The 25814-nt window shown below is 51.3% G+C and overlaps 12 protein-coding genes and 1 non-coding gene across 13 annotated transcripts; 5 read left to right on the forward strand and 8 right to left on the reverse strand.

Moving 5' to 3' along the window:
* Positions 1 to 694: 694 nt before the first annotated feature.
* Positions 695 to 1859, reverse strand: LRP88_01112 (uncharacterized protein; the record flags this gene model as incomplete). Its single annotated transcript, XM_083237810.1, has 4 exons — positions 695 to 1007; positions 1062 to 1467; positions 1519 to 1541; positions 1594 to 1859. The coding sequence occupies 4 exons, from the start codon at positions 1857 to 1859 to the stop codon at positions 695 to 697; spliced, it is 1008 nt and encodes a 335-aa protein (XP_083106315.1).
* A 2139-nt stretch (positions 1860 to 3998) lies between these two features.
* On the forward strand, positions 3999 to 4790 carry LRP88_01113 (Alpha/Beta hydrolase protein; the record flags this gene model as incomplete). The annotated part of the gene is made up of 1 exon (XM_083237811.1): positions 3999 to 4790. One exon carries the CDS (start codon positions 3999 to 4001, stop codon positions 4788 to 4790), a length of 792 nt encoding a protein of 263 aa, XP_083106316.1.
* Positions 4791 to 5142: 352 nt separating this feature from the next.
* LRP88_01114 (uncharacterized protein) lies at positions 5143 to 5705 on the reverse strand (the record flags this gene model as incomplete). Its single annotated transcript, XM_083237812.1, has 3 exons — positions 5143 to 5260; positions 5309 to 5516; positions 5588 to 5705. The coding sequence occupies 3 exons, from the start codon at positions 5703 to 5705 to the stop codon at positions 5143 to 5145; spliced, it is 444 nt and encodes a 147-aa protein (XP_083106317.1).
* Positions 5706 to 8629: 2924 nt separating this feature from the next.
* On the reverse strand, positions 8630 to 9058 carry LRP88_01115 (YciI family protein; the record flags this gene model as incomplete). The annotated part of the gene is made up of 1 exon (XM_083237813.1): positions 8630 to 9058. One exon carries the CDS (start codon positions 9056 to 9058, stop codon positions 8630 to 8632), a length of 429 nt encoding a protein of 142 aa, XP_083106318.1.
* A 545-nt stretch (positions 9059 to 9603) lies between these two features.
* LRP88_01116 lies at positions 9604 to 9691 on the reverse strand. Its single transcript has one exon. It is a non-coding gene; the product is annotated as a tRNA-Tyr (tRNA).
* Positions 9692 to 10407: 716 nt separating this feature from the next.
* On the forward strand, positions 10408 to 11997 carry LRP88_01117 (major facilitator superfamily domain-containing protein; the record flags this gene model as incomplete). The annotated part of the gene is made up of 1 exon (XM_083237814.1): positions 10408 to 11997. The coding sequence occupies one exon, from the start codon at positions 10408 to 10410 to the stop codon at positions 11995 to 11997; it is 1590 nt and encodes a 529-aa protein (XP_083106319.1).
* A 596-nt stretch (positions 11998 to 12593) lies between these two features.
* Positions 12594 to 13067, forward strand: LRP88_01118 (anthrone oxygenase family protein; the record flags this gene model as incomplete). Its single annotated transcript, XM_083237815.1, has 1 exon — positions 12594 to 13067. One exon carries the CDS (start codon positions 12594 to 12596, stop codon positions 13065 to 13067), a length of 474 nt encoding a protein of 157 aa, XP_083106320.1.
* A 472-nt stretch (positions 13068 to 13539) lies between these two features.
* LRP88_01119 (uncharacterized protein) lies at positions 13540 to 14417 on the reverse strand (the record flags this gene model as incomplete). The annotated part of the gene is made up of 2 exons (XM_083237816.1): positions 13540 to 14123; positions 14177 to 14417. 2 exons carry the CDS (start codon positions 14415 to 14417, stop codon positions 13540 to 13542), a joined length of 825 nt encoding a protein of 274 aa, XP_083106321.1.
* Positions 14418 to 15662: 1245 nt separating this feature from the next.
* Positions 15663 to 17405, reverse strand: LRP88_01120 (FAD binding domain-containing protein; the record flags this gene model as incomplete). The annotated part of the gene is made up of 1 exon (XM_083237817.1): positions 15663 to 17405. The coding sequence occupies one exon, from the start codon at positions 17403 to 17405 to the stop codon at positions 15663 to 15665; it is 1743 nt and encodes a 580-aa protein (XP_083106322.1).
* Positions 17406 to 17705: 300 nt separating this feature from the next.
* LRP88_01121 (nucleotide-diphospho-sugar transferase) lies at positions 17706 to 19007 on the reverse strand (the record flags this gene model as incomplete). Its single annotated transcript, XM_083237818.1, has 1 exon — positions 17706 to 19007. One exon carries the CDS (start codon positions 19005 to 19007, stop codon positions 17706 to 17708), a length of 1302 nt encoding a protein of 433 aa, XP_083106323.1.
* A 1416-nt stretch (positions 19008 to 20423) lies between these two features.
* Positions 20424 to 21938, forward strand: LRP88_01122 (acyltransferase 3; the record flags this gene model as incomplete). Its single annotated transcript, XM_083237819.1, has 1 exon — positions 20424 to 21938. The coding sequence occupies one exon, from the start codon at positions 20424 to 20426 to the stop codon at positions 21936 to 21938; it is 1515 nt and encodes a 504-aa protein (XP_083106324.1).
* Positions 21939 to 22967: 1029 nt separating this feature from the next.
* Positions 22968 to 24461, forward strand: LRP88_01123 (uncharacterized protein; the record flags this gene model as incomplete). Its single annotated transcript, XM_083237820.1, has 2 exons — positions 22968 to 23142; positions 23233 to 24461. The coding sequence occupies 2 exons, from the start codon at positions 22968 to 22970 to the stop codon at positions 24459 to 24461; spliced, it is 1404 nt and encodes a 467-aa protein (XP_083106325.1).
* A 191-nt stretch (positions 24462 to 24652) lies between these two features.
* Positions 24653 to 25725, reverse strand: LRP88_01124 (tryptophan synthase beta subunit-like PLP-dependent enzyme; the record flags this gene model as incomplete). Its single annotated transcript, XM_083237821.1, has 2 exons — positions 24653 to 25375; positions 25426 to 25725. The coding sequence occupies 2 exons, from the start codon at positions 25723 to 25725 to the stop codon at positions 24653 to 24655; spliced, it is 1023 nt and encodes a 340-aa protein (XP_083106326.1).
* Positions 25726 to 25814: the final 89 nt, after the last annotated feature.

The following is a 25814-nucleotide window of genomic DNA, read 5'->3' on the forward strand; positions in this document are numbered from 1 at the left end:
TCATTGCTTGAGGAATCGTTCTGTCTGTAGCTTTATAAACCTAAAACTCGATTACAATGCATCCACATTTACAAAGTGAAAGTCGAAAGCGTAAGATTCCCTAACATGATGATTATCCGAGGAAAATCAAGATATCGAATCAGTCCAGAAGAGATAGAAATGTTATCACCCAAAAGATTCGATTAGAATAAACTTTGACTATGCACTTGATGAAGTGCTCGGCTTCTGCGCAGAGCACCCAAGTAGGAGATATATGGATAGCTGATTATCATCCATGCCACCACGAGAGTACCTTGACAGTAGGGTTATTCAGGACCATTTTACGGCCGTGAATATTGGTTAGACCTGGCCTTTCACCTCTTACCAGAATAAGAATCCTTAGAAAAGCGCATCGCTAATTATGCTCAAGTCGCCAAGATGATTATTGCAAGATATTATACTGTCGATCTGTCTCAACTCCCACTGCTTTTGACCCGCAAGCTGCTTAGAATTAGCAGAGTAGACGTAACAACAACCAGCATTAGAAACAGTAATATACAATGCGCTTTACGGAGCATCTGGGACTTCGATAGACACCGGACATGGTCATCATACGCTGCTGTCCTTCATCGTGACTCGAGTAATCTAAACAGTATGTATTACATATGTTGTATATATGTACAATAACGTATTAATATTCTAGTATGCTGTGCATTCATGGCTCCGGAAACTCCTCTGGAACCTCTCTGTGAAATTCGCCTGTGCGCCTTGTGCAGCAATGCAAAATCCTCCTAGGCTTTGCTACAAAGCCAAACTCGTCTCGGCCCGACAGTCTCCTCTGGCTATCGGTAGTCGATCTCTGATCGATGGACTCGAGTTGATACTGGCCGTCGCTAATGGTGCTGGAAAATGTGCCTTCCGATATGACACCGCAGTGTTTGTCTCGGGCGATCTTTCCGATGAGGTCGGCCATGGACATTTCGATGTTTAGTTTAACGGTGTATGCTAGTGGGTGGAACTGCATGTATCTAAGAGAGGTTAGCAACAAGCGGTCAGAGGCGAGACCAGTGGCAATGACGTACACAAAGGTGTTTTTCAAACTCATCATGGTGATGATGAGGACGTCCATGCTGAGGGAGAAGCCAATGATGAACATGTTGAAGTGCGTCAACCTCTTGTACTTTGTGAGGCCATGGACGATGAGGTTGACGCGGACGACGTGGATAAAGTAGAGGTTGAGTGAAGCGTCGACGAGGAGGTAGATGACCTTTTCGCAGCGATCCCACCACTCGTTGATCCAGATGTATCGCTCGGATATCTGCAGTCGGGCAGGGATCCAGATGTTGTATACTGATATGTTGACGGCCGTGATGAGAATGGCGACGCCTACCTTGAGGCGGTATGCTTTATTCTTATCTGTGAGGAGGATGGAGCATCGGTTGACGATAATCTGCAAGAGGAATTGGACTTGAAGGGCCCATGTCGTAACTGAAGGGGAGGTTAGGAAGGATATTAATGACAAGAAGACGACCAACTTACGAATTGTGAAATAAAAAGCAAAGCTGCAGGGATGACGGTCAGTGAGTGTAGGAGTTGAAGGGCAAGGCATCTCACCTCGGGGGTATATAGCCAAGTAAATGCAAAAAGCAGATGACAGCAAAGATGAGGCACACCAGGAGCTCCAGCCATATCATCCAAACGTAGGCATTCTTCAAGACGCGCCTCCCATGGCGGCGGTAGACCTGCGTGGTCTGCTTGACAGCGGTCCAGGTCGTCAGCCAGCCGAACCCGATGGTGAAGCCCCAAGCGAGCGAAGCGATGACGAGGTCGGTCTCGGTTACTTCCTGGGCTTTGTAGTGGGGGGAAAGGAGAGTGATCATTGCATCTCGAGTGAAGAAGAGATGGGATCATATCATGCGGGTTGCAGGTGTCCGGAACTTGTTTTCCATAATAATGGTCTCGATCGAGGAGGGAATGGGATGGGGAAAGGTAAGGGTTTGATGCAGATTTGTTTGGCGTCCCCCCGGGGAGGCAGGGAGGGAGATGGGCCAAAGAAAAGCAAGCAAATGGCGAAATCGGCGTCAGAGCAAGCCTCCTCCAGGGCTCACGCGGATCAATCCCCAAAGCAAGGTGTAGCGCTAGAGGCGCGCGGAGAGGGGGGAGGGGGCTTGATGAGGAGAGGGAGGTCCAGCCTCGTTATGCATGTCGCAGCACGGCAATTTCAGCGTTGCACGGTACGGCACTCATGTCGTCCCGAGGGGATTGGACGCCAGGAGGACAGCAGCGTCCAACGGGCAGAACCCTATTTGGGGTGACGCCTTGAACTACTCTAGTCTAGCCCATTGGCTCTCTCCGCGATGGAGATGCCCACCGGCTCCCGGCTGCCGGCTCTTGTTGATGGGGCTGGATCTCGATTGGGCCGACGGCGAGGGATGACCGTTTCGACCAAGAGCCATTGGGAGGCTTCAGCCCAGGACTGCATTTCGCGGCCAGCAGTCGCAGTGGCTGACCCTTTGAAGAGCTGGTCTGGCCCCCCCCCGGTCTGGAACTGGGTAACAACCGCACGCTACCGACTCGCGGATCGCCACGACCCCAGACGCCTCATCAGAGTTTGCCGGCATGAGGGGGTCTTTTCCAGGTCTTGAGGAGGCTAGTGAGATGAGAGAGAGAAGACCCATTTCACATGGGATCTGCGCGCGGACCAAGGTTAGGGGAAGCTCGCAAGTTGGCCGATCGAGAAAGCACCAATGACGCCGACATTTGCATTTACGACGGAGCCTCTTTGTGACAAGCGGCGAACTATTTAGCGATCGATTTCAACCAGCGGTCACTGGTGTGTTTTTTGCTTCTGAGGGGAACCTCGGTCAGGGAAGGGATACGATACGACGTATTCGACGCCAAAAAAGAAATTACAGCAGATGATCGACGTGCGCCGTGTCTTTGAACGCCTGCAAAGCTTGTCTCCTCCCTTCTTCTGAGGCGCTCGCTGCGACGAGGCTTTTCTGATGAGCGAGTCAAGCAAAACAACTGCGAGAGGAATATGGCTTGCCACAGATAGATGCTCTGGATGATTGCATCTCCCGTATCCAAGACGTCAAGCCCACCATCATCTCCCTATTGATCTGTTTGATTCGACAGGCACCAAACTTTGGGAGGCATGGCCACGCGGTCGGACTCTTCCAGAAGGGATAACTTTTCGCTCGACGACATTCCGCCACTTGATTACAGGAAGAGAGTCAGCAACGGAACCACCCGAGGAAATGTGCGTCAAGTTGCGCCCTCAGCCGCCATCAATCAATCACATTGTCGAGCCGATTGAAGTTATTCACATCAAAGCGAAAAGACAAAGACATGATTAACTCGGCTCGGTTCGCCGACCGACGCTAAAGACGCACCTCGGATCGTCGGGTCCTCGGGCCCTTGTGCAACTCCTCGATATCGTTCTTACTAGACCCATCACCGGACTGAGAGCGCCTACTGCAGACAAATCGCGGATCACCCAGAGCCTGTTTTAAAGTATCGCTAGCTTCGGAGGGCGTTGGTGCAATTTGCTGACTTTGGACTGTAAACCGGGGGGGCGGTGAAACGCCAGCCTGTTTTCTTGGTGATACCGGGAGCTTGGGGTCGTGGGCCCCGACTTTGGTGAGATCAGGGGTCAAAGGCGGGGTAAGGTCTGGGCCTTGACTGGCTAAAGCTATCAATGCCGACTGTTGGTTCTGCTGGAGCTGTCCGTGGAGGGAATGCATGTTGGGTGCATGCTCTCTAGATGGTGTCTTTGAAGAGGTTCTTGACGTCTCACGATATGATGCCTCTGTAGCATGATGCCTGTATAGCTTGATGCCTTGTATAACTGGAGCTGCTGCCCGAGTTCAATTGGCCGTCAGCTTAGGCAGATGTCAACATTTCGCTGCCTAATGGCGCAGCACCAGATATCAAGACCGAGAATGAATTCAGTAGTCGTGATGATCACCATCTCACTCCGTTATCGTCAAAAACCTCATCACCACCAAAACCAAACTATGGGCTCCCTGCTACCTCCCCTTGTCGTGCCAGCTTCAGCCACACACACCCATACCGTCGTGTTTCTCCACGGCCGCGGCGACTCGGCACTCAAGTTTAGTAGCTCCCTTAGATACTCGACCGACTCGAGCAACCGCACTCTAGACCAGATCTTTCCGTCGTTCCGATGGGTGTTTCCCCACGCTCCAATGACCTCCAACGAGGCATTCCCCCTCAACAGAATCAACCAGTGGTTTGACGTCTGGAACGTACAAAACTTTGCCGAACGAGAAGAACTTCAGGCCGTTGGTCTCAGGGAGAGTGTCCAGCGCATTCGTGACATCCTGGCCGATGAGGCTGCCCTCTTGGAAGGTCACTGGGACCGCATCGTGCTGGCCGGCATCAGTCAGGGTGCCGCAACAAGCGTCCATACCCTGCTAAATCTGGACATTCTCGGGCCGATCAATGGCGAGGCCCAAAAGCGACGACTCGGTGCCTTTTTAGGCTTTTCGTGCAGGATGCCTTTCCCAGGTCGTTCTCTGGCCGCCACCAGACAGGTCCTCGACCTGGAGGGGTCGCCTAGTGATGCTAGCATACTCGAGAACACACCCGTGCTGCTGGAGCACTGCGTGAATGATCACGTCGTCTTGGTTGAGAATGGGAGGGCTTTGAGAGATACCCTGCGAGGATTTGGGGCTCAAGTGACGTGGAAAGAGTATCCAGATGGTGAGCACTGGTTCAATTCCCCAACTGGGATAGACGATGCCGTCGAGTTCCTGAAGCACGTTCTTGAGCTGCCTGATGTTGCCTAGTCAGGGGCCCCATAAGATATGCAAGATGCGTGCCGTCGCGGAAGGCGAGTGGCGAGAGTGCGATAAGGATGGATCGAAATAGATTTCACAAGCCGACACGTGCTTGAAGCGTCAGCAAGCCGTACAGTACAGTACAGTGGCTGTTATGCCAATAAATAGAAGACTGTGATAAAGCATGCTCCTGAATATGTAAGATTTTGACTGCTCTTCGTCCGTGCGAAGTCATAATGTATATACACCAAGTAATACGCCCTGCCGAGTGATTCCCGCGCTCGATGATGCTATTTACCCCATTCCGCAGCCTGCTGTCAGCTTTGCTACCGGAGCCCAAGCCTTCTTACCCCTCAGGCTCTTAAACGCAGTTGGTTCCACCGTGGATAAAGGTGCCGTCCGAGTTTTCGCATCCGCAGGTACCGTCGTTGGGGTCCTTGATGCAGGTGGTCCCAACGCCAGAGGACTCGCCGCTACCACTGTGCACTGTCAGCTTAGCCCCCAATCCCCTCACGAGTTGTACCTACGTCCAGAAAAAGGTCCAGTAGTCATCGTCGGCAGTCATCTGATCGCTGGTGGGCGAGGTGCACTGATACGCCTCGCAAGTTCCGTACGGGGCACCGTTGTTCTTATCGTACTGGTGATCGACACGGAAGATGGCAAACGTCTGCTGGCCCGAGACACGGGTGTTGTACGCGCACTCAGCCGCCTGGATGGCGTTGGAGACCTTGGAGGCTATTTGACACATCACATTGCGTTAGCGTGCATGCGGGTGGGCTCGGCCGACAGATCTCGGGGGCACGTACGGGAGCAGCCCGGGTTGCGAGGGTACGCGCCCTTGGTGTTGCTAGTAGCTGGGTCCAGCGTCGCGCTAGCTGCGCCGGCGATGGCGAGGAGGGAAGTGATCGTGGCGAGGGGGAACATTTTGGACAAGTTTATCGCAACGACGCTTATCTATCCGGTAGCCGTGTTTTTGAAGTGTAGTTGTTTAGTGTTGGTGATGTTGAGTTGATGGATTGATGGCCGTCTTCAGGATTTATAGTTGCATTGCACTGTTGACTCGCCTATCCCTTTGTTTCAAGCAGATTAAACCAGTCTTTTCGAAACCTGTTCTAGTGGGTATCTCTTCGATACTGTATTCAATGCTTCTGTGGAGATGGTGCCCCTTGGTCAATTCCGTCTATAAATGGTAATCTTCCCGTGAAGAAACAGGGATGAATAGATTGTTTAAGTGGGCCAACGTCGACAACAGATGAAGTAGACGAACACATTCCTTCGTATATACAGGGCCTGGGTATGCACGGATCCTCCCGAGGTACGTAAGCAGTCATGAAACAACAAGCATCGACAAGTTGCGACTGGTGGATTTATTGAGAGCCTGCCGACGGCCCGTGGAAACATGTCATGGCGAGTCCGGAGGTTGTTTCATATTCTGTTGTTGTTTCTATTGAAGACTGCCAAGCCGGTTGACTTTAGACAGCAATACATATTATTCACAAGATTCCAATCTCCCTGACGCGTCCTATAGTGTTCTCGAAGACTTATTCAACACTTAGATTGACAAGTATCATCAGAATAGTAAATGATCTGTCCTCAGTATTAGTAACCTAAGGCTCCAGAAACAGTGGCCCAGCACCCGAAACATCCAAAGACTGACCACTTATCGATAGAGTTGGCCTGTGTTTACTCTTGATACTCCAATGGCCTTTCGTTGTGCCATTGGAGCAGAGCTGCCGAATCTCAGCTGAAGTTGTTCCTCTCGGATAGCTGGGTTCGCTTGAGCTCCTGTCGTGACCGTGTTATCATCGATTGACTCGACCCAACCCATCTTCTGGCGCGGGCCAAAATTCTCGATGCCAGCAGAAATGTTTTCAAGCTTCATCTCGCCAACCCGCTTGGGCGGCTCCGAATTCAGTGCCAGTGCCACCAGTTCTGGTATGCTCTGCTGATTGATGTCCAGTGGATAGAAAGGATCTAAGGGTTCTCCAGACCTGACCAGCTCCTGTTGGGCTCCTGCTGTGATGGCTCGCACGTCCAGGTGTTTTAATTAACAGCAAGCTGGCGCTTAAGCCCCGGACTGACCCTCATCAATAACTGAGGAAGCGCGCTGCAGAATCTCCCCCACTCCGCAATGTCCTTGTAACGGCTGTTGGTAGACAAGAGGGCAGTGACTGCTGTCTAATCATCGGTATTTGTGCCACGTTGGAATCCATGGCAAATGACCCAGATCGTGATATTTTTGGGGCCTCAGCTGAGCCGTGCTTGGGTTGAGGAGAATGTTAAAGGAGCCAGCAGCAGAGCAGTCCGGATGGTCCCACTAGGACGAGACAAGGAGAACCCAAAAACAGTCCGGAACAAGAAAACACATTGCCATTTCTTGGCTGCCTGATGAGTTGGATGTTGTTGGCCCCAGAGCACATCGCCAAGCACCCAGATGCTGCGTCTTGGGCTGGACTACGGGCTCCTCGGTCTGAGCCCAGCACCTGCTTAACTTAGAGCGGCAACAGCTTAGCTGTGGAAATGGAAATTCGGCTGTGGTATGCCTGTGTTTCGTCTCCGGGTTGAGAAGTAATTAGTATTGATTATAATAAGACCGAGGATATCGAAACCTGAAACTTGCGCAATAACCAGTAACGATAACAAGATCACTGAACCCTTCAACCAACGGTCCATCAATCTAATTTTCCTCACGTGTATTCCCGAGGCCATTAGAGCTAATAAAAGTACCCACGTCCGTCACGATAAAAGCTCGTCCAAGCAGGTCAATGGTGAAGCCTGCACGAATGCTTGTCGGCGCAAAGCAAACACAGCTGAAGTGATCATGGCCCATGAAGAGGCCTTCGAGCATCCACCGGACTTGATTCATATGCCTGGAGTGATCCTCTCGAGTCCCCGAAAAGACGAAGATAGTGCTGTCGAGGAACAAGCAGAAAGAGTGGTCCACCCATGTTGTGGCTTCGATTGCCTCTCCGATCTCCTGGGCCGAGTGCCACGTATTGAACCGCCCGAAAAAGTTGGCATTTTCGAAATTTTCAAAGACGGCTGCCGTATCTGGCGTCCAGATTCCCATGTACGGCAGCAAATCGCACCAAAAGATTTCAGAATGGGCTGCTTCGAAATCTTCCATCGTCGAAGTCATGATAAAGGGATAACTATCCTCGGATTAGCGAGTGCAATGGGGTCAAGCGGATGCTAGTACATGCTCAAATGTTGGATAAAGCTTGACTGATCGGTATGATTGTCCGGTAGTAGAGAGAGCTGTTGGAGCCGGCGAAGAAAAGGAGTAAAGACTTAATGGATTTCTCGATATCAATACAATTGTTCTCTCTCTCTCTCTCTCTTTATTTTGCGCTCGAATTTGGATGTATCTTAGTAGGCATTCTCGACACTTAAGGCTTATGGATCGGGTCTGTCCTGTTACGAAAACCTTGATCATCATCCTCCCCCTTCCCGAGAGGCTATTGCGATGGAGACCGCGTCGGATCGTTCAAGCAATGAATCCCCCGCGGTCCTTAATAACATTTAACATTGGTCAGGAGGTTCATGTGGATGTACTTAGGTTGGGGGAGAACGGCATCCTGATTTCCGATCCTTCTATTGATGCTCATACTTCAGATCCAAGGATTTAACCCCAGTTTCAGATTGAAGTGTCGACAGGAAGAACTTCATGAGTGAGGATAAGGTTAGAATTCAGGCCCCTGGGTGCGAAATTTGGTCACGATACATCAAAGCATTTTTCTTCATTCCCCGCCCTGCGAGACCCTCACCAAAACTTGGTGTCGGTACAAGTGAAAAGTTTAGGTCGTCCGAGCTCAGTAGACAGCAGTAGAAGTAAACTTCATGTTCTCTTAGGCGCGTTTCTCAATCTCGGCCATCAACTTCTTTTCCCTTTCCTTGACATCTTCAGACACGGTATCACCAAAGTCCTCCATCTCAGCAATCCGCCTCACCACAACCTCTCCCTCCTTGAACGGGATCTTCTTCGCCCAGTCCAAAGCTTCCTCCACATCCTTAGTCTTCAAGATCCACCAGCCACACACGTGGGCCTCCTTTTCGACGTCAAACGGCCCCTTGATCACTTGCGCAGGGCCATCCGAGGAATACGTGACTCGATAGCTATCAACGTCGGTTGGGCGGAGGCCATCACCGCTGAGGAGGACGCCAGCAGCGTGGAGCTCCTCGTTGAAGGTGGTCATCTCCTCGAAAATCTCGGGGGTGGTTGCATCTGGGTTTTCGGCCTCGGGTGAGGCTTTGATGAGAAGCATGTAGCGAGGCATGATGGTGGCTGGTAGGGATTGAGTTGATGACTTTGGTGGACTGGTAGACAACAAGCTTGTGTTGGGTAGTTAGTGAAGATACCAATTGTTTACAGGACAATTCTGTCCTTTTTATGTTGCAACATCGTGTACTATTGTGAATACAAGCCAAGCATTGAGGCGCTTTCGTATTGATCGGATTGGTAGCTCAAGCAAACGTCGATCAGTGGCGTTGGTTGAACCAATAGCCGAAACACAATGACCACTGCTGCCTATTGCCAAGTCTCACAAGCACATTAATTCCATCAGAACCGGTGTATTGATTACCCGGGACACGAGTACCGAGTCCCGGAAACCTTATATCTGCACGATGCTACAAGTTTCAGGGACGCTTTCTTGGTGGTCCTGGATGTCAAAGGGTTGTTAGAGAAGTATTCATTGGTAGATAAGTAGGGTTTCCAGGCAACCACGGCAATTGGCCAACCAAGTTCAATCATCATAACTTGGCAGAGGACGGCGGGAGCAAAAAGTAAACCAATGCTTTGGGCAGCAAAAGGAAAGACTCATCTCCCCACCCAGAATCGAACTAGGGACCTTTCGGTGGCAATTTTCCAGTTACAGCCGAACGTGATAAACCAACTACACCATGCGGAGAAGATATTTGATTGGAAGACAGCCTTCAATATTGAGGTTATGAAGGAGACTTCAACACTTGGCGATCAATCAAGAAGCCAAACACTGTGGTAGTGTATCTCAAGGTGGGTGCTTAAAGGTATCCCAATCGATTGGGATTAATGGGCTAACCGAAGCCTCGGAACTTCCGGGGTTGTAATTGCTACTCAATGCCCACAAACGGCAACACGCAAATTGTTCGTTCGATGATATTCAGCAAGGATAACATGCCCTCCACCCAAAGACAAGGTCTCGAATATACGAGATGGTCGACTTTAATTCGGACCTGCCCCATTAGGAAAATCACGACTTGAAGACGGCACAATTTGCCATTGTTTCACAGCACCAAAAGTGGTCCTATCGCTCTCTTAACCTCGGGCAACTGAGCTTTTTGCTGCGTATAACCATGGGTAATCGTTCGCATCATTCGGTCCCCGATGACGTGCTTGGGTTGCAGAGCTGACTCTGCCGCTTTGTGGCCCGACCTGTGCTCTTGTGTGGGTTTGTCTATCCCGGCTTAGGAAACTGAAACGAGCATCCTTTGATTGCAACTCCACGTTGCGTGAAAAGTGTTCGCATCAGAGATTGTTGGATGATTTTGACCTGGTGTTGGTTTTGCAGAGATATAAATATGGAGGCTCATCCTGGCTGTGTTTTTAACAGCAGTCTGCAGAGCCGCATTCAATTCACATCCAGTCATGGTTGATACATCGGAGAAAAGCGACATCGAGTCGCCTTCGAAAGGAGCAGAAAAGACTCCTTCTATCGTCAATTCTACCAAGAGTCAGCCTGTTGAGCCTCCTGTCCCCTCAAAACCCGAATATGTGCACAAGACCGGTGCAGATGCAGCCCTCGACCTGCTCAACGAGACGGGTGGTATCAGCGAACCATTCGATGCTCAGAAAAACAAACGACTCCAACGCCGCATCGACACCCATATCATGCCTCTGATTTGCATTGTATACTTCCTGCAGTACATCGACAAGACAGCCATCTCGTACGCCAGTGTCACAGGCATCATCCAATCGACTGGACTGGTTGGTAATGAGTTCAACTGGGTTGCCTCCATCTTCTTCTTCGGCCAACTTGCCTTTGAATTCCCGACCATCCGACTCCTGCAATTGTTCCCGCTTGCCAAATACGTCTCTGTCAACGTCACTCTATGGGGCGCTACGCTTGCATGCATGGCCGCTTGTACCAACTACTCGGGTCTCTTGGCGTGCCGCTTCTTTCTTGGCGTCTTGGAGGCTGCCATCGTCCCGGCGTGGGTCCTCTTCACCTCTCAGTGGTACAACAAGGATGAGCAGGCGTTTCGTGTCGGTATTTGGTTCTCGGTTTGCGGCATGGCCCAGATGTTTGGCGGCTACTTTGCATATGGTGTGGCTACCCATGTTGGCAAAGATCCCGATGCTGCCCTCAAGGGCTGGCAGGTCATTTTCCTGTTCCTTGGCCTTCTCACTGGCCTCGTGGGAATGTCGTTCTGGTTCATCATGCCAGACTCTCCGGCCGTCGCTGGGTTCTTATCGAAGGAGGAAAAGGCTCTGCACCTGCAGAGAATCCGTGGCAATGAGCAGGGAATTGGATCTCAGACGTTCAAATGGGGCCATGTTCGCGAAGCCTTGACGGACTCTATGACCTGGCTCTATGCTTTCTGGGTATTCGCCGCCAACATCCCCAACTCTATCGCGACAAGTTTTGGAAACATTTTGGTCAAGGGCATGGGGTACACGAGCGAGGAGTCTCTTTTGCTGGTCACGCCTCTTGGCGCTTGGGAGATTGTCTTTTTGATCGGCTTGACCTACGCGGCCATGAAGACGAGACAGCGTCTGTACTTTTGTATCCTTGGTCATATTCCTGCAATTATCGGCGCCATCCTCATGGCAACTACGGAGAAGGTTCCCGCCCTCATCGGATACTACACGACTGGAGGAATTCCCATCGGTTGGACAACAATTCTCGGTCTTCAGAGTTCCAACGTTGCCGGTTCTACAAAGAAGATCACCGTGTCTTGTATCGGAACCATTGCCTATACGGTTGGCAACATCATCTCGCCACACACTTTCCAGGCTCGAGATGGCCCGAGATATCTTCCAGCAAAGATTTCTATCTGCATCATCTACTTCCTATGCACTGTTGATCTGTTTGTCATGCGATGGGTTTTCCAGAGGAGGAATAGACTGAGGGATGAGGCCAAGGCTGCACAGGGATCTGAGTACCAGGTCGAAGATAATCACGAGTTTCTTGACTTGACGGACCTGGAGAATAAGGAGTTCCGCTACGAGCTGTAGTGGGCGAAGGCGGAGGATAAAATCGTCATCTAAAACCAGGAGGGTACGAAGTCAGTGAATACGAATTGATAATCCTTGAATAAATAAGATATTTTCGATCATTCTACTCATCACCATCTTAAATCACCTTATAGAATTTTACCAAGATCTGAATTCGATGTTGGATCGTGGCTGCGTCGATCAACGTGGTCGTCTCAGCCATGCACGTGGGTTTGAGCTACAGAACAGACGCCTTTTAATCCGGAGTTGTTTGATATTGGCTCAGATCTTTTCCAACTTCTACCCTGAACATAGTAGATATGTGCCAACCGCTTCTCAGACTCTAGTTTCCCTCTGCTGCGCGGCTGCGACCTCTATACACAAGAGCAATAACAACTTGGACTTGAGCGCGACGCGTTGATAGCAATCTTGCATCGAGGTTCATTGACGTCAGTGGCGTATGATATCGGGACTATCAAAGCTTATCAATCGTCTTACCTCCCCTTCTCATTAACGTCCACATTGCGTATCCACAGGAGACAACTTCTTGCCCAGAAAACAACGCAAACATATCTGAGCCAGCCTTCCTATAATTGACGATCAAACACAATACCATAATGGACTCCACGACCCGTGTCACTCAGGCCATTGGGCTTACCTCGTCCATCTTCCTGGCTGGCGTCAATATCGGCGCTTCTCATCTCACAGTGCCGCTTCTCTACCAGCAGCCCATCTCCATGAACACAGCCTTTTTCAAGGACTTCTACATTCGAGGCGCCGTAACCTTGGTTCCACTTTCCATTGTATCGGCTTCAGCCTCAGCATTTGCCGCATATCTCGTCCCCTCTCAGCGCACAATTTGGGCTGCTGCCGCTGCCGCTACTATATCCCAGATACCCTGGACTGGGCTTGTGATGATGGCCACCAACAATCGACTGAATGCTATTGCGGCTAGCAAGGATGAGCTAGAGAAGGCAAGCAAAGAGGAAGTAGTGGAGCTGCTGAAGCGTTGGCGATGGATGAATATTGTGCGAGGGTCTTTGGCTCTTGTGGGAGGGCTGACGGCTGTCTGGGCTGTGATGAGTGAATAATCAATTTGACAGGCTGTTCATCGAGTGGAACTTTTTGCTGTAAATCCCTAGTGCCTATAGTTTGCTGTATTTACCGAGTTATTAAACCGAACGTTGAGGCTATGCCTGCCCTGGTCGGTGGCATCGACGACATGCTCTGGTATCCGGGTTGAAAAAAGATGCATTCCTCCCAAAAATTCTGGTTTAAGTCTGGTAAAGTCTGAGAGTGGTTGTCTACGATCTTGGCTTGATCCTTACCTTACGTAGCTTGAAACAGTGAACAATTTTAATAGAAGGCAGTAGAACACAGCTGTTGTGATATAACTAGAAAGGCTGTTTTAAACTATCTAATAAGAAGGGATATCTTGAGGATTTGGGATTCTTTCGGGATGAGGCCTATTCCATCAACTCTATGCTTCGTCAACTCGTGCCAGTGTCCTGAGCATGTCACCCCAGATGTGCTCCAGCTGTGCTTTCTACCAAGAAGGACGACTTATGGTGCCTCATGAAGGCCACCGGGACCTCTAGCGTATTCGCTTTGACCCGGGCTCCAAGACTGGCCAGAAAGTTCCGTCGGAGCCTGCGGGGGCTTGTAATAGTCTGTGGTGCCTGCTTGTGGTTGCTGAGGCTGGGTCTGGGCTTTCTCTTGTTCTACAGCAGCAGCGGCAGCAGTTGAGGGCCCCTTGCGGAAACGTCTCCATAGGAGAAAGCCCAAACCGCCCAAGGCTAAGATACCTCCGATAGTGGCTCCAACAGCGATGCCCGCGACGGCGCCGGTAGATAAGCTCGAGCTGTCATTAGTCGAAGTCTCGGTCGGTTCTGAAGTAGGTTCTTCGGTAGATGAAGTGGTTGCACTGGTCGGACTCGCCCCGCTGGTATGTGTCTGTGTTCTGGTCGTCGTCGATGATTCATCATTGGGTACGGTAACGTTGAAGGCTTGCGAGTTGGCGACGGCGTCGGTGGTTCCACCGGCAGCATAGAGTGTCCAGTGGAAGACAGCATCCTCTCCCCTCTTGACGTCGGTGGAGAAGCCGTCGAATCCGACCTTCCAGATGTAGCTGGTCGACGTGGTGTTTTCTGTTGTGATCCAGTCAGCCTACAGACAAGATAAAGGCTTCATCATCACTCACCTCTGTATTGGAAGAAAAATTGTGTGCCGCCGCCGGCAGGAGGGTAATCCTGCCATAGTAGAAGATTCGTTTCGTCGAGGTCCGTCTCCCATTCCACGTTCATGCTCTCTCCCACATCGAAGCCCGGATTGTTTCGCCAGCTGTCTGATCCGGCTGATCCGGGCGTGACAAACTGTGTATCGCCGAGAACCTTGGCAGCAAAGCTGCTCAAGATTATTGCGAATGGCAAAATGGAATGCATCGTGTCGAGTTGACGTGCCACACGGGCTTGAGGACCGGTCCCTGTTAGGCCTGTGATGATGACAGAAGGTCGTCAAAAGACTCGAAAGTCATCACAGGCAGCTTGATTCGGACATAAGAAAGGAGAGAAAATACAGGCCACAGGAGGTAGAAATGAAGATCGAAACATGTCTGTTACGCTTCCTCGGCACCGCTGTTCCATGTAGATACCATGCTAGCTCAGCCCCCGGTAAGGCGCAGAGCCGGCTGTTAGTGTGGGATGTGAGATTTTGGCGGCCCAGCGTGAAAAAGAAGTCCAGTGAGAGCGTCGAGATTCCTTGCAAGGGCCCGCTTCCATGAATCAGGATTCACCTGGCGAGACGTTGCTTCTGGAAATGTGAGGTGGGTGGCGCCTTGTAGGGACGATCATGCAACCAGCCGCGACAAGAAAAGAAGCAAAAGTGGGCTGAGAGCCTGCTAGTTTGACAGGGGACTAATCGCTGATTTGTAAGGTCAGGGCAGGAGACACTTGACACAGGGTTCTGGCCTCAGTTTCTTGCTGGGTTGTTAGACATTTGAGACTCAGGACGATGAGTGGATGAGCGTGTCGACCATTGGCTTTTACTCATATAACCGAGTATTGAATCCTCTGAAGAAGTCGAGCTCATGCAGATCCCGGTAATTTGACCGACCGCTCTGTTGTTCTTCGGCATATTGGCCTTTAGTTCGGCGAAACTAGTGAGAGATTGGATGGATGATCGACACTCACGCGAGCAAGACGTTGAACGAGGTCCCTGCGCAGCCACATCGATGCTTCGCTTTCTTGGCCAGCGGGTAAGGCGCCGAGGTGATCCACCCCTACTCAAGCTGAGGCAGTTCGTGGCCAGGGGGGCTGGGGTGTGTTTCCATCTGCGAGGCTGAAGTTGGGCTGATTTTTAACATTTTGACTGCGATAAGCATCCAGTTAGGTATTAGTCGCATTGGGAGTAGGAAAGAGAAGGTTCTCGGCTGAAATTTGACAATAATCGGTGGCTGTGGAAGCATGAAGATGCTGGTCTGGCCGGCTTTTACGATGGGGTCACATTAACTCCATCCATGCATAGCCCCCAAGAGAATTGAAGGGTGAGCGCTAATTCCTTTCGTATACATGAGCCAATGAAATCGCAAACTGAAACTACATATGATGTGCAAACTGATCCTCCCGGTCAATAACGCGCGAAATTGTCATCAAAGCTATACCACCCAAGGTTTGACATGCCCAAAACTCTTACAGACGTGAGTTGAGCTTGCTGCTTCCTGTTGCGCCAGATGATGCTTCATCACCTAAGAGTTCGCGAGCAATGGCTCTTCCAGCTGCACGACCTGAAAAGATGCATCCTCCAACAAATGTTCCCTCGAGAGAACTGTATCCATGAACACCGCCACCGCCGAACCCTGCAACTTCTCCAGCAGCATATAGACCTGGGAAAGGACTTCCATCTTCCCTCATGACATTGCTGTCGAGATTCGTCTCGATACCACCGAGTGTCTTGCGGGTGAGAAGGTTCATCTGAACAGCGATCAAGGGACCGTGAGCCTTGTCGAGAAGACGATGCGGAGGAGCGACTCGGCTTCGTTTATCTGGCCAGTAAGTCCTCGCGTTGTGGACGAGCATTGCTTGCCCGTCCTTGGTGTAAGGGTTGTTAAACTGGTCATCTCGGGCTTGAACGACCTCTTTGACATCGTCATAGTTGAGCAACGGGCCATTGCGCGCCTTTGCTAGCTCGTTCATGCCAGCGACGAGATCCTCGAGGTTTTCACGGACGACAAAGTCTGCGCCATGTTTCTGAAAGTTTTGGACAGGAACGGTGCCCTTCTTTCCAAAGACGCGCGTGAGAAGCAGCCAGAGACTCTTTCCCGTGATGTCGGGGTTCTGCTCTGATCCAGAGAGTGCGAATTCTCGGGCAATGATGCTTTGATCGAGGATGAACCAGGTATAGTCGTACCCAGTGCTGCAGATGTACTTGAGAGTTGCCAGAGTATCCGAGCCAGGGTAGAGAAACGGCGGCAACCGTTTACCCGTGGCATCAAGCCAGAGAGAAGAGGGCGCAGGGAGGACTCGAATACCATGGTTCGGCCAGATGGGATTCCAATTCTGAAGTCCTTCTGTGTAATGCCACATCCGATCGCGGTTGATGACATGAGCGCCAGCTTCCTCTGCAATGCCAATCATGCGTCCATCGACATGCGCGGGAACGCCGACGACAAAGTTCTCTGGGATTTTGGGGCCGAGTCTGTCGACAGGCCAAGCTGCCTTGACGGCTTCGACGTTTCCTCCAATGCCGCCGGAGGAAACGATGACGGCCGAGCCACGAATTTCAAACTTGTCCTTTTCAACTCGAGAGGACTTGATGCCGCGAGGAGAGTCGTCATCCTCCAGAATTCGGCCTCTGACTCCGACAGCTCGGCCAGATTCGTCAATGATCAGCTCGTCAACGGCGTGTCTGAACTTGAAGCTGACGATGCCCTTCTCTGCCGCCTTCTTGACTGGCTCTGCAAAGACTCTCACAACCTCTGGGCCTGTTCCCCAGGTGATGTGAAATCTGGGAACTGAATTTCCATGTCCGTTCGCTGTTCCATCACCTCGCTCAGCCCAACCAACGTTGACCATGAAGCCGAGCCCTCGATCCTTGACGTAATTCTCCATCTCGTCGGTCGCAAAGTCGACAAACGCCTTGGCCCACTGACGCGGCCAGTGATCGTCCTTTTCCCGATCGAAGCGAGCCGATCCCATCCAGTCACGCATCGCCAATTCTCTCGAGTCCTTGATTCCCATCCTGCGCTGCTCGGTCGAATCAACCACAAAGATGCCGCCGAGGGACCAGAATGCCTGTCCGCCGAGGTTGTGCTCATTTTCCTGGTCGACGAGAAGGACGGGGACTTTGCGCTCCGACAGCTCAAAGGCCGCGACGAGACCGGCGAGACCAGCGCCGACAATGATGACGGGTTTCTTTTCATCAGCTGAAGCCATTGTGAATGTGAATTGTGTGTAGAAGGTAAGAGTTTGGCTGGGATGAAACTCATCCGAGAACGCGGGGTCTTGAACCCAGATGCCGAGGCTCCCGTCAGTTGCAAGGGCGTCGTCATCAAAAGCCGCTATTGGTGGAATTGGATCCGACGGGAGTCGTCAGCGGCAACGAGCATCATGAGCAAAACATCACCAGAAATTGTCATCAATTGCTTGTGGTTTACGTCTTTAAACAGGTTCAACGCCGTTATTACCAACTACCTAGGTATCAAAGATTCATTACCCAAAGATTCATTCACTTTACTATTCACCGCCCTTCTTTGCCTCGTCTAACTTTGTCTTCTTTTCTTCCTCCGTCAACTTGTTGTACTCGGCTACGTTCTCGTCCCAGAGGCGCACGCACTCAGCGTTCCAGTTGCAGTCCTCGACCTGTCCATACACTGGATGGCTGTATCGAGGATGCTTGCTGGGCCAGTTGGACGCATGGTAGTGATGCTTGACCAGGGCTCCACGCGAATCATGGTTGCCCGAATCTGAGTGTCCCTGTCCTGCGCAGAATGCTTCCACGTCGAGGACCAGCACACGACCAACAATCTTGGACTCGTCCATGTTATGGAACATGTCCCAGGTAACTTTTGGTCCACCCGACCTCCTCTGGTTCATCTGCTCGAGCAGGGCCTTCGTGAAAGCCGAGGGCCCTGTACCACTGATGACCTGGTCAAAGTCGAGCTGGACTTCTCCAAGCGGAACCTTTTGCTCTTTGGCGACATTCTTGAGCCACACCATGATATTCTCAATCAACTTGAGCATCACTGGCTGATGAGGCTTCGAAATGATGGTCCATTGACAGAAGGATTTTGACTTCTTCCCAAGGATCGGATGATCACTGAAGTCAGGCTGGTCAATCTCAACACCGACAATCATGTCAATGTCCTTATCGTCGTATCGCTCGGGGATGAAGCGATGCACAGGCCGTAGAGCCTCGACGTCAATGTCTGCGTACACTCCACCCTGAGCGTACATGATCATGTACCGCAAGAGATCAGCCTTGATGATGTGAAGGTTGATGCTGCGATAAAATTTGACAATGTCTGGTCGGTTGAGACCATTGGGCCCAAAGTGTTCCTCCACGAATGCCATCTCGTTGGCGTCTGTCAAAACTTCGTATCGCATGTTGGGGTTCTTGGCTACCCACGTCCGTGAAGTGACGAGATCGCGGTCTTCAAAGTTGAGGGGATCTAGCTTCCATGTCTGCCAGATCTTTTGCGGGAATGAGCTGCCACGGCTGGGCGGTGTGGGGTGCTCTCCCTCTCTCCAGATGAGATCGAGGGGACTCGGGATGGCGTAAAAGACGTCGAAATTGAGGATAATGAGGAGCAGGCAGACGCATCCTATGTATAACGGCAGACACCTCTGCATCTGCGCTGGCACCTTGTTCCTGAACTTTGCCGTCGAGGCCGCCAGGGTTGGCGAGCCAAGAGGGGAGCCCATCTTTTCGATCTCGCGGGTGTTGATGCTGTCGTACTTTTTGGTCACGGTCCACTCGACGGTAGAGGGGGGAATGCGAAGACTGGTTGGGAGGTTCCGTCGAGGGCCACTCGCCATGACCAACCGTTGGGCTTGTCCAGAAGAGACGAAGAGAAGACAATGCGAGTTTACACTTGACTCGTTCTTGGTAGGCTTGGAAGTCGACTGGGAGCTTAATTGATGGGCAGAGGAACTAAATGAGTACCAAGAGAAGCCGACCCATTTCCCCACGAGCTGCCTTATCAATAACTACCGGAGCACGGGTGGACTCAAACTGAAATCGGCATCGCCACGGGCCCCCATCACATCACAGCGGAGAAATGGGGCAAGAAGACCCATGTGATGGCAACGTTCCCTGGGCAGGGGTATTATTAGCTCAACCAAGGACAACTTCCGAGAAGGGAATCTGCTCCGTCCCTGGCGGATCGTGGAGGTGGGCGAGCGGCGACCTGATCTTTCCGAGCTGATGCTGCATGGTGGAGGGGTTGTTGGCCAACGGGAGGACCGGGATGACGAATCTCGTAATGTGGGAGGAGATTTGATCTTGGGAGATTTGATCACGATCATTGAGGTCAATGGATGGGTAGAGGTTCCTGAATAGCTTAACAGACTATGGATAATGGCTGGCAAGGAGTTGTCAATGCACGCCACTTGGGCTCAATTCTAGCTTTGCCTCTAGAACCTCAACTTTAGCAACAATAGCGCACCCAAAATGCTCAGAAAAAGACACCAATGCAGCAAACCCAACCCACGAGAAGCAAGTGTCGGTCACAGAAAGTTTCTCATTCGGCTTGTGACACGGGGAATGAGCCTCGGATATAACCCCTGTCAAACCTGGGGGAAATTCCCCCGCACCGATCTATGCCCTTATCAAACAAGCTTTCTGGGGTGAAGTGAGGTGAGCTCAGGACCAGCCAGGGGTGTTTAGTTCCTGAGCTCGGGGCTTCTCCGACTTTGAGGGTGTGGAGGATGCTTGCTGCCGTTTGACCCGTCATTCACATGGGGTGAGGAGGAGGTTGGTCAATGGGCTCTTTTGTGAGGATTCATATGTGATTTTTTTTTTCCCTTGCAGAGACGTCATGACATTTGTCAATCGGTGCGGAGAGGTAATTTCGCCTCCGCACTTTCTCGGGGCGCGTCTTGTCAGCTCCGTGGCACCATGATCAGCACCCTCAAAAGTACCTCGCCGTATTCATCTCAGCTTGGGTAGCTTCTTGTCCCACATTGATTAACTGACCAAACTCGTGATCTCCTCTTCCCCGTTTCTCTGTGGGACGTCGTCATTTTCTCACATGATTTCTGAGCGTGTCTCCCTCGGCTAATATTCCTGATTCTGACGCTCTCATCTGGCACATCAATTGTTCAGCTCAGCGCCCAAGAGATCAAAGAAGGAGCGTCGACAAAAGGGTTGAGTCGAGCTTGTTGTCGACATCTCAATTGACTTTGCTGAATCACTATCTTTCTTCCCTTCACTCTATTTCTCGTTTCCACATCATGTCGCCTCCAAGCAGCGGTCTCCTCGACAGGGTCGAAGACTGGGACGAGATCAAGGCCGACCTCAACCCCGACTGGGCCCTCAACAAAGAATGGAAGTCATACTGGAAACCAGCACCAGCAGGCGGAAAACTACAGCAAGCCATCAAGAGGGTCAGATCTTTTATTCGAGCCAGATCATTACCCTCGCCTGAGAAGCTGCGCCCGACTGCCTATTTGGACGGGCTCCGGGGCTTCGCAGCTCTGCTCGTCTACTTTCACCACCATGAGCTCTGGGCGCATGAGATCAGCAAACAGACTCCCATCTTTGAGAATGGCTTTGGTTATGAGGGAAACTATTACTTTGTTTCCCTACCTGGCATCAGACACTTCTTCTCTGGAGGCCACTATGCCGTGTCGACCTTCTTCGTCATCTCGGGCTACGTGTTGTCGCTGAAGCCCCTCACCTTGATCCAAGCGGGTGAACACGTTCAGCTCAGCGACAACCTCGCCTCTGCGCTCTTCAGACGCTGGCTCCGCCTCTTTCTCCCTCTCATCATGACATTGCTCATCTACATCACGACATGGCACCTATTCGGCATCTGGGTTCGCGACATTGACCAGCAAAAGACGTGGTTCGCCGAAGTTAGCGAGTTCTACAAGGAGTTCAAGAACTTTAGCTTCATCTACAAGGTCGGCGGCGCACCATGGCTCAGCCACGATAGACACCTGTGGTCCATACCTGTCGAGTTCAGAGGATCCATCGCCATCTACACGGCCATGCAGGCCTTTTCACGCTGCACGCGCAATGCTCGGCTATGGTGCGAGGTCGGTCTAATCGTGTACTTTATGTACATCACCGATGGCTCGCACTACGCCATGTTCACTGCTGGCATGCTGCTTTGCGACTTGGACCTGCTGGCGAAGAAGGGAGAGCTGCCACGCTTCCTGGCACGCCTTGACTCGGTGAAAGAGTTCATCTTCTACCACCTCCTCGTCTTCAGTCTGTTTCTTGGTGGAGTTCCCTCCGAGAACCGCGAGATTGACCAGCTTGCAAAGAACCGTGGCTGGTACTATCTATCAGCTCTCAACCCTCAAGCCGTTTACGACTACAAGTGGTTCTACCTCTTCTGGGCCGCCGTGTTCCTGGTCGCTTCCATCCCCCGAATCCTGTGGCTCAAGGGCTTCTTCGAGACAAGATTCTGCCAATATCTTGGCCGCATCTCTTTTGCCCTGTACCTGGTCCACGGGCCAGTGCTCTGGACCCTTGGCGACAGGCTCTACCTGGCCACGGGTTGGCAGAATGGGGACCTGCTGAAGGGCATCCCCCACTGGGCAGATAAGCTACTACTGCCGAGAACAGGGCCACTAGGCCTGGAGATTTCATTCCTTATGCCGCATCTCATACTTCTGCCGTTGACTTTCGGCTTGGCTGAGCTGACGCACAGGTTTATCGACACACCCAGTGTCAAGTTTGCATCATGGCTCTACAAGAAGGCCGTGGGGGAGTCACCTAGCAAGCAAGCACGATCTTAGTAATTATGTAGCATGTATCAAGATCTGAGGATCTGTAATGAGAGAATAAGAATTCAAGCATAAATTCCTGGGGCTATGACATGCCACTATTGAGCGCCACGTTCTGTGACTTGGTGTGGTGTTCTGACAGCCCGCGTGCTCCATCTCCCAGGAACCTTCACACTGCGGTTCAACGGGCAGGTCCTCCGCCATCAATAACAGTTCTTGGCTTGTGATCCTCGGCATATTGAACCTCATCGGAACAACCGGCATCAAAGCGTACCTAATGCGCCGCACTCTCGCAAGCTACCCCTGCTCGCTATCCTTGAAAGAGCAACTCGCTTGAGGACTATCCTTGACTTGGATAGTTCCCGAGAGGAGCACACCCCAGAACTTGCGATCGCTCGATGCCCCTGTTCTGGTGCTTGTTCCGTTATTAGCGCCCTGCAGATCGCCACACCCACAAAACTCCTCATTGCGGAGGCGGGGACCCCGCAAAAGGTCCGTGTGAGAACGACAAGCCTCGGCATGCATATGAAGATGATTGTTTTTGGGTGTGCCCAGCCATGAAAAGACTCACGAGAGTGTGTGTGTACCCCTGCTTCTCATCCAACCCTGTAATCTTGACTGCATATCTTACACGAGGATCCGTTGGTGACATGCGGGATTTGAGTGTTGTGACATCTTGCTGTGCCGTTATTGCTCAATCGTTGCATTGCCGACGTGCCTTCTCCTCTCTTTTCAGCTCCCTGGACGCATGTGCATCACATGAGGTTGCAACAATCGTCCGAGTCGTTGGGTAAGATAAGGCGATCCCATGTCGTCATGATAGCCAAGCTGTGATTAACTCGTGGGCTGTGTTCAGATGAGGAATAGACAAAATACGCCGCATGCTAATGCCCACCCAATTCACTCATACAGGCTGAATCGGGCGGTTCCAAGACTTTCAAGAAAGCTTGACACTGCCAGCCCCCCTCATCCAGGTCTTGGACCCATCGCCAGTTTTCCAGTCCCTCATCCTGCCTCTCGAGCATCGGACAGACTTTCAAGATGCTCGTCAAAGACACCAAGCGACTAGTGCTCTTCGTTATCCCAACTCTTCTTCTTTTGGGTACTGCAATTAGGTTATACTGCAACCCTGAGGGCTTTCGGAAACACGGCGCAGAATGGGAACCTTCGCAGTTTGCCAAGGATGCTGGAGATGACCAAGATCTTCTCTTCTCCAGTGAGGTGATACCAGATGACCCCCAAACAACACCACCAGAAATACCCCAAGAAATCCCCCAAGAAATCCCCCAAGAGACACCACAAGAAGCATCACAAGAGACACTACCAGAGACACTCCCGGAAACACCACCGGACCCCGCAGCCACACCTGAGCATCATGAAGACACACAATCCGGAATCTTGCCCCTCCCAGAAGACTTGGGTGCCACTCATCAAGAAGTTTTCTCGGCATCAACTCTGGATAAAAAATTCTTCATGATCGACTTTGGCAGTGGGTTCCCAGCCATGAATCCCAACATCATTCCTCATCCTACACTCGACAACACCTGGATCATTGTGGCACAATGGCGATTAGAAAACAAAGAGTCTCAGTGGTTCGCCGAGCTCGTCTGTGATGCTACGTTCCAGGACAATGTCCTTCGGTGCCTGCACCCACCAAATACCTTGACGATCGCTGCTACTACTGGGGGCGGCCGTTGCGAGGGAGACTTGGCCTTTTTCAACACCAATATTGGTCCACATGATGCTCGGGTTTTTTATGGCCCCGAGAAGCCTTACACAATCTTTGGTTCAAATTCGGCCCATACTTGCTTCGGCCAGTTCGCTCAAGACTTGCGCATGGTGGTCGACTGGAAAGGCGACAGGGAAAACCTCAACGAGTTCCGTCTGGGCACAGAGCTGCAAAGACCACTGCCTTGGAATCCAGTCGAGAAGAACTGGTTCCTTTTCTGGGACTCGAATGGCCAGATGTATGCCCACTACGATGTGACGCCGAAGCGGTCTTTTGCTCTCATCAACGCGGATGGCTCAGTCGGACCAGATCTGGCTCCCCAGTCACAAGAGTCTGATGAGCGTTGCATGACAAAGTACTTTCCAAAGTTGGGCCCAGAGCTTGAGTCTATTCATCAAGCTACCAACTCTCTTCAAATCACAACGTGCAACCGGAATGATCCCATGTGCGTTCCTGATGGCAGCAACACGTTCATATTTACGATAATCCAGCACAAGACGTACTTCAGTTACCACAGCGTTTATGAACCCTACGTCATGGTTTTCAAACAACAAGCACCTTTCGAAATCCACGCCATATCACGCCAGCCGCTCTGGATCCATGGCAGGGAGAAGTATCCAGACAAGTCGACTTCCGACATGTTCTACGTTACATCAATGAGTTGGAAGCAGAGAGGACAGAAATACCACGGTTTCCTTGATGATGAAATCTTCCTTGCGTTTGGTATTGAGGATGAGAAGGCAGCAGGTATCAATGTGCTGGCTGGTGATTTGTTCAAGAACTTGGGGGCGTGTTTTGAAGAATAGCCGAGTCACGTTTCCATGATTGTTTTTGCAGAATACAAACCACAATTAATTGCACTCCCGACTTCACATTGATCCTTTGTGGTCTTTAACGCGCCTCTGAACATAATCCTGTTAGCTGACGGTTGCCGGTGTTTCAGACTACTTATGATCAAACTTCTAGGGCAATATTCCCTTTCCCCCATTCACTCCCTTCAAGTCAGGCGTGGATAGGCTGCTAGGGCCGCTTGACCTCCAGTATGACAAAACAGGACATTCTTATCCTTAAAACCGCCGGCCCTAGCAGTGTGCAACAATCCAGTCAACGCTTTTCCAGTATAGACCGGATCAGTGAGAATGCCTTCCAGCCTTGCCAACTCCTTGATCCCATCAGAGGTGCGCTCATCGAGGTTCCCATATGCTCCTCCAAGGTACGAAGCGTCAATCTCGAAATCGTCCTTGGTGATGTCATCTGGCGAGAGACCGATCTTGGAAGTTGCGGTTTTGGCAATGGTCAAGACTAGGTCGACCACTTCCTGCTCTGACGGATTCAAGATTGAGAACCCAAGTAGCCTCTTCTTCGCATTTGGATATCCCAGCTTTTGCGCGAGCTTGAAGCCGGCAACTATACCACCAAGTGTCGAGCAAGACCCAGTCGCTGAAACGATAACATCAAAGGTTACACCAAGCTTCGTCTCCTGTTCGAGCAATTCGAATGCCCAACGAGCAAACCCCAGACCTCCAAATGGATGAGTACTTGCTCCCGTTGGGATGGAATAAGGGGTTCTTCCTCGCTCTTTGAGCGTCTTGATCACGGTCTCTTCGCTGGTGCCAATAGGAAAGGTTTCGGCTCCAAAGATGCCATTAGCTTGCACGTTTCCGGCATATTTGTACTCCGCATCGTTGGATGCCACGGAATCCTTTGGGTATAGAGCAACCTACACAGTCAATACCGCTGTCCTTGAATAAGACGTGAGCTTGCTCTTACCTGCAGACCAAGTCGAGCAGCAGCAGCCGAAGTCTGGCACATGTGGTTCGACTGAATTCCTCCCGTAGTGACGAGAGTATCCGCGCCTTGAGCAAGAGCATCGGCCAGCACATATTCGAGTTTTCGAACTTTATTGCCGCCAAAAGCAAGCCCAGAGTTGCGGTCTTCGCGTAGGATCCATAGACGTGCCCCGCAATCCAGTGATTCCGTCAGTCGTGATAATGGCTCAATGTCGACAGGACGGTCAAACATGAGCTTGACGCGCGGGATATCGCCAAATGGGGATGGAAGCTGAACCATTTTCGGATTTCAGGTCTGATAGAACCTGACATGGAGAGAGGGTGTAGAGTGAGAATTGCGCCTCAGCTTATGGGTGGAGTGGAGTATTA

This window comes from Fusarium phalaenopsidis (genome assembly GCF_050370095.1).
Source record: "Fusarium phalaenopsidis strain FUZ10S chromosome Unknown contig_32278, whole genome shotgun sequence".
NCBI lineage: Eukaryota > Fungi > Ascomycota > Sordariomycetes > Hypocreales > Nectriaceae > Fusarium > Fusarium phalaenopsidis.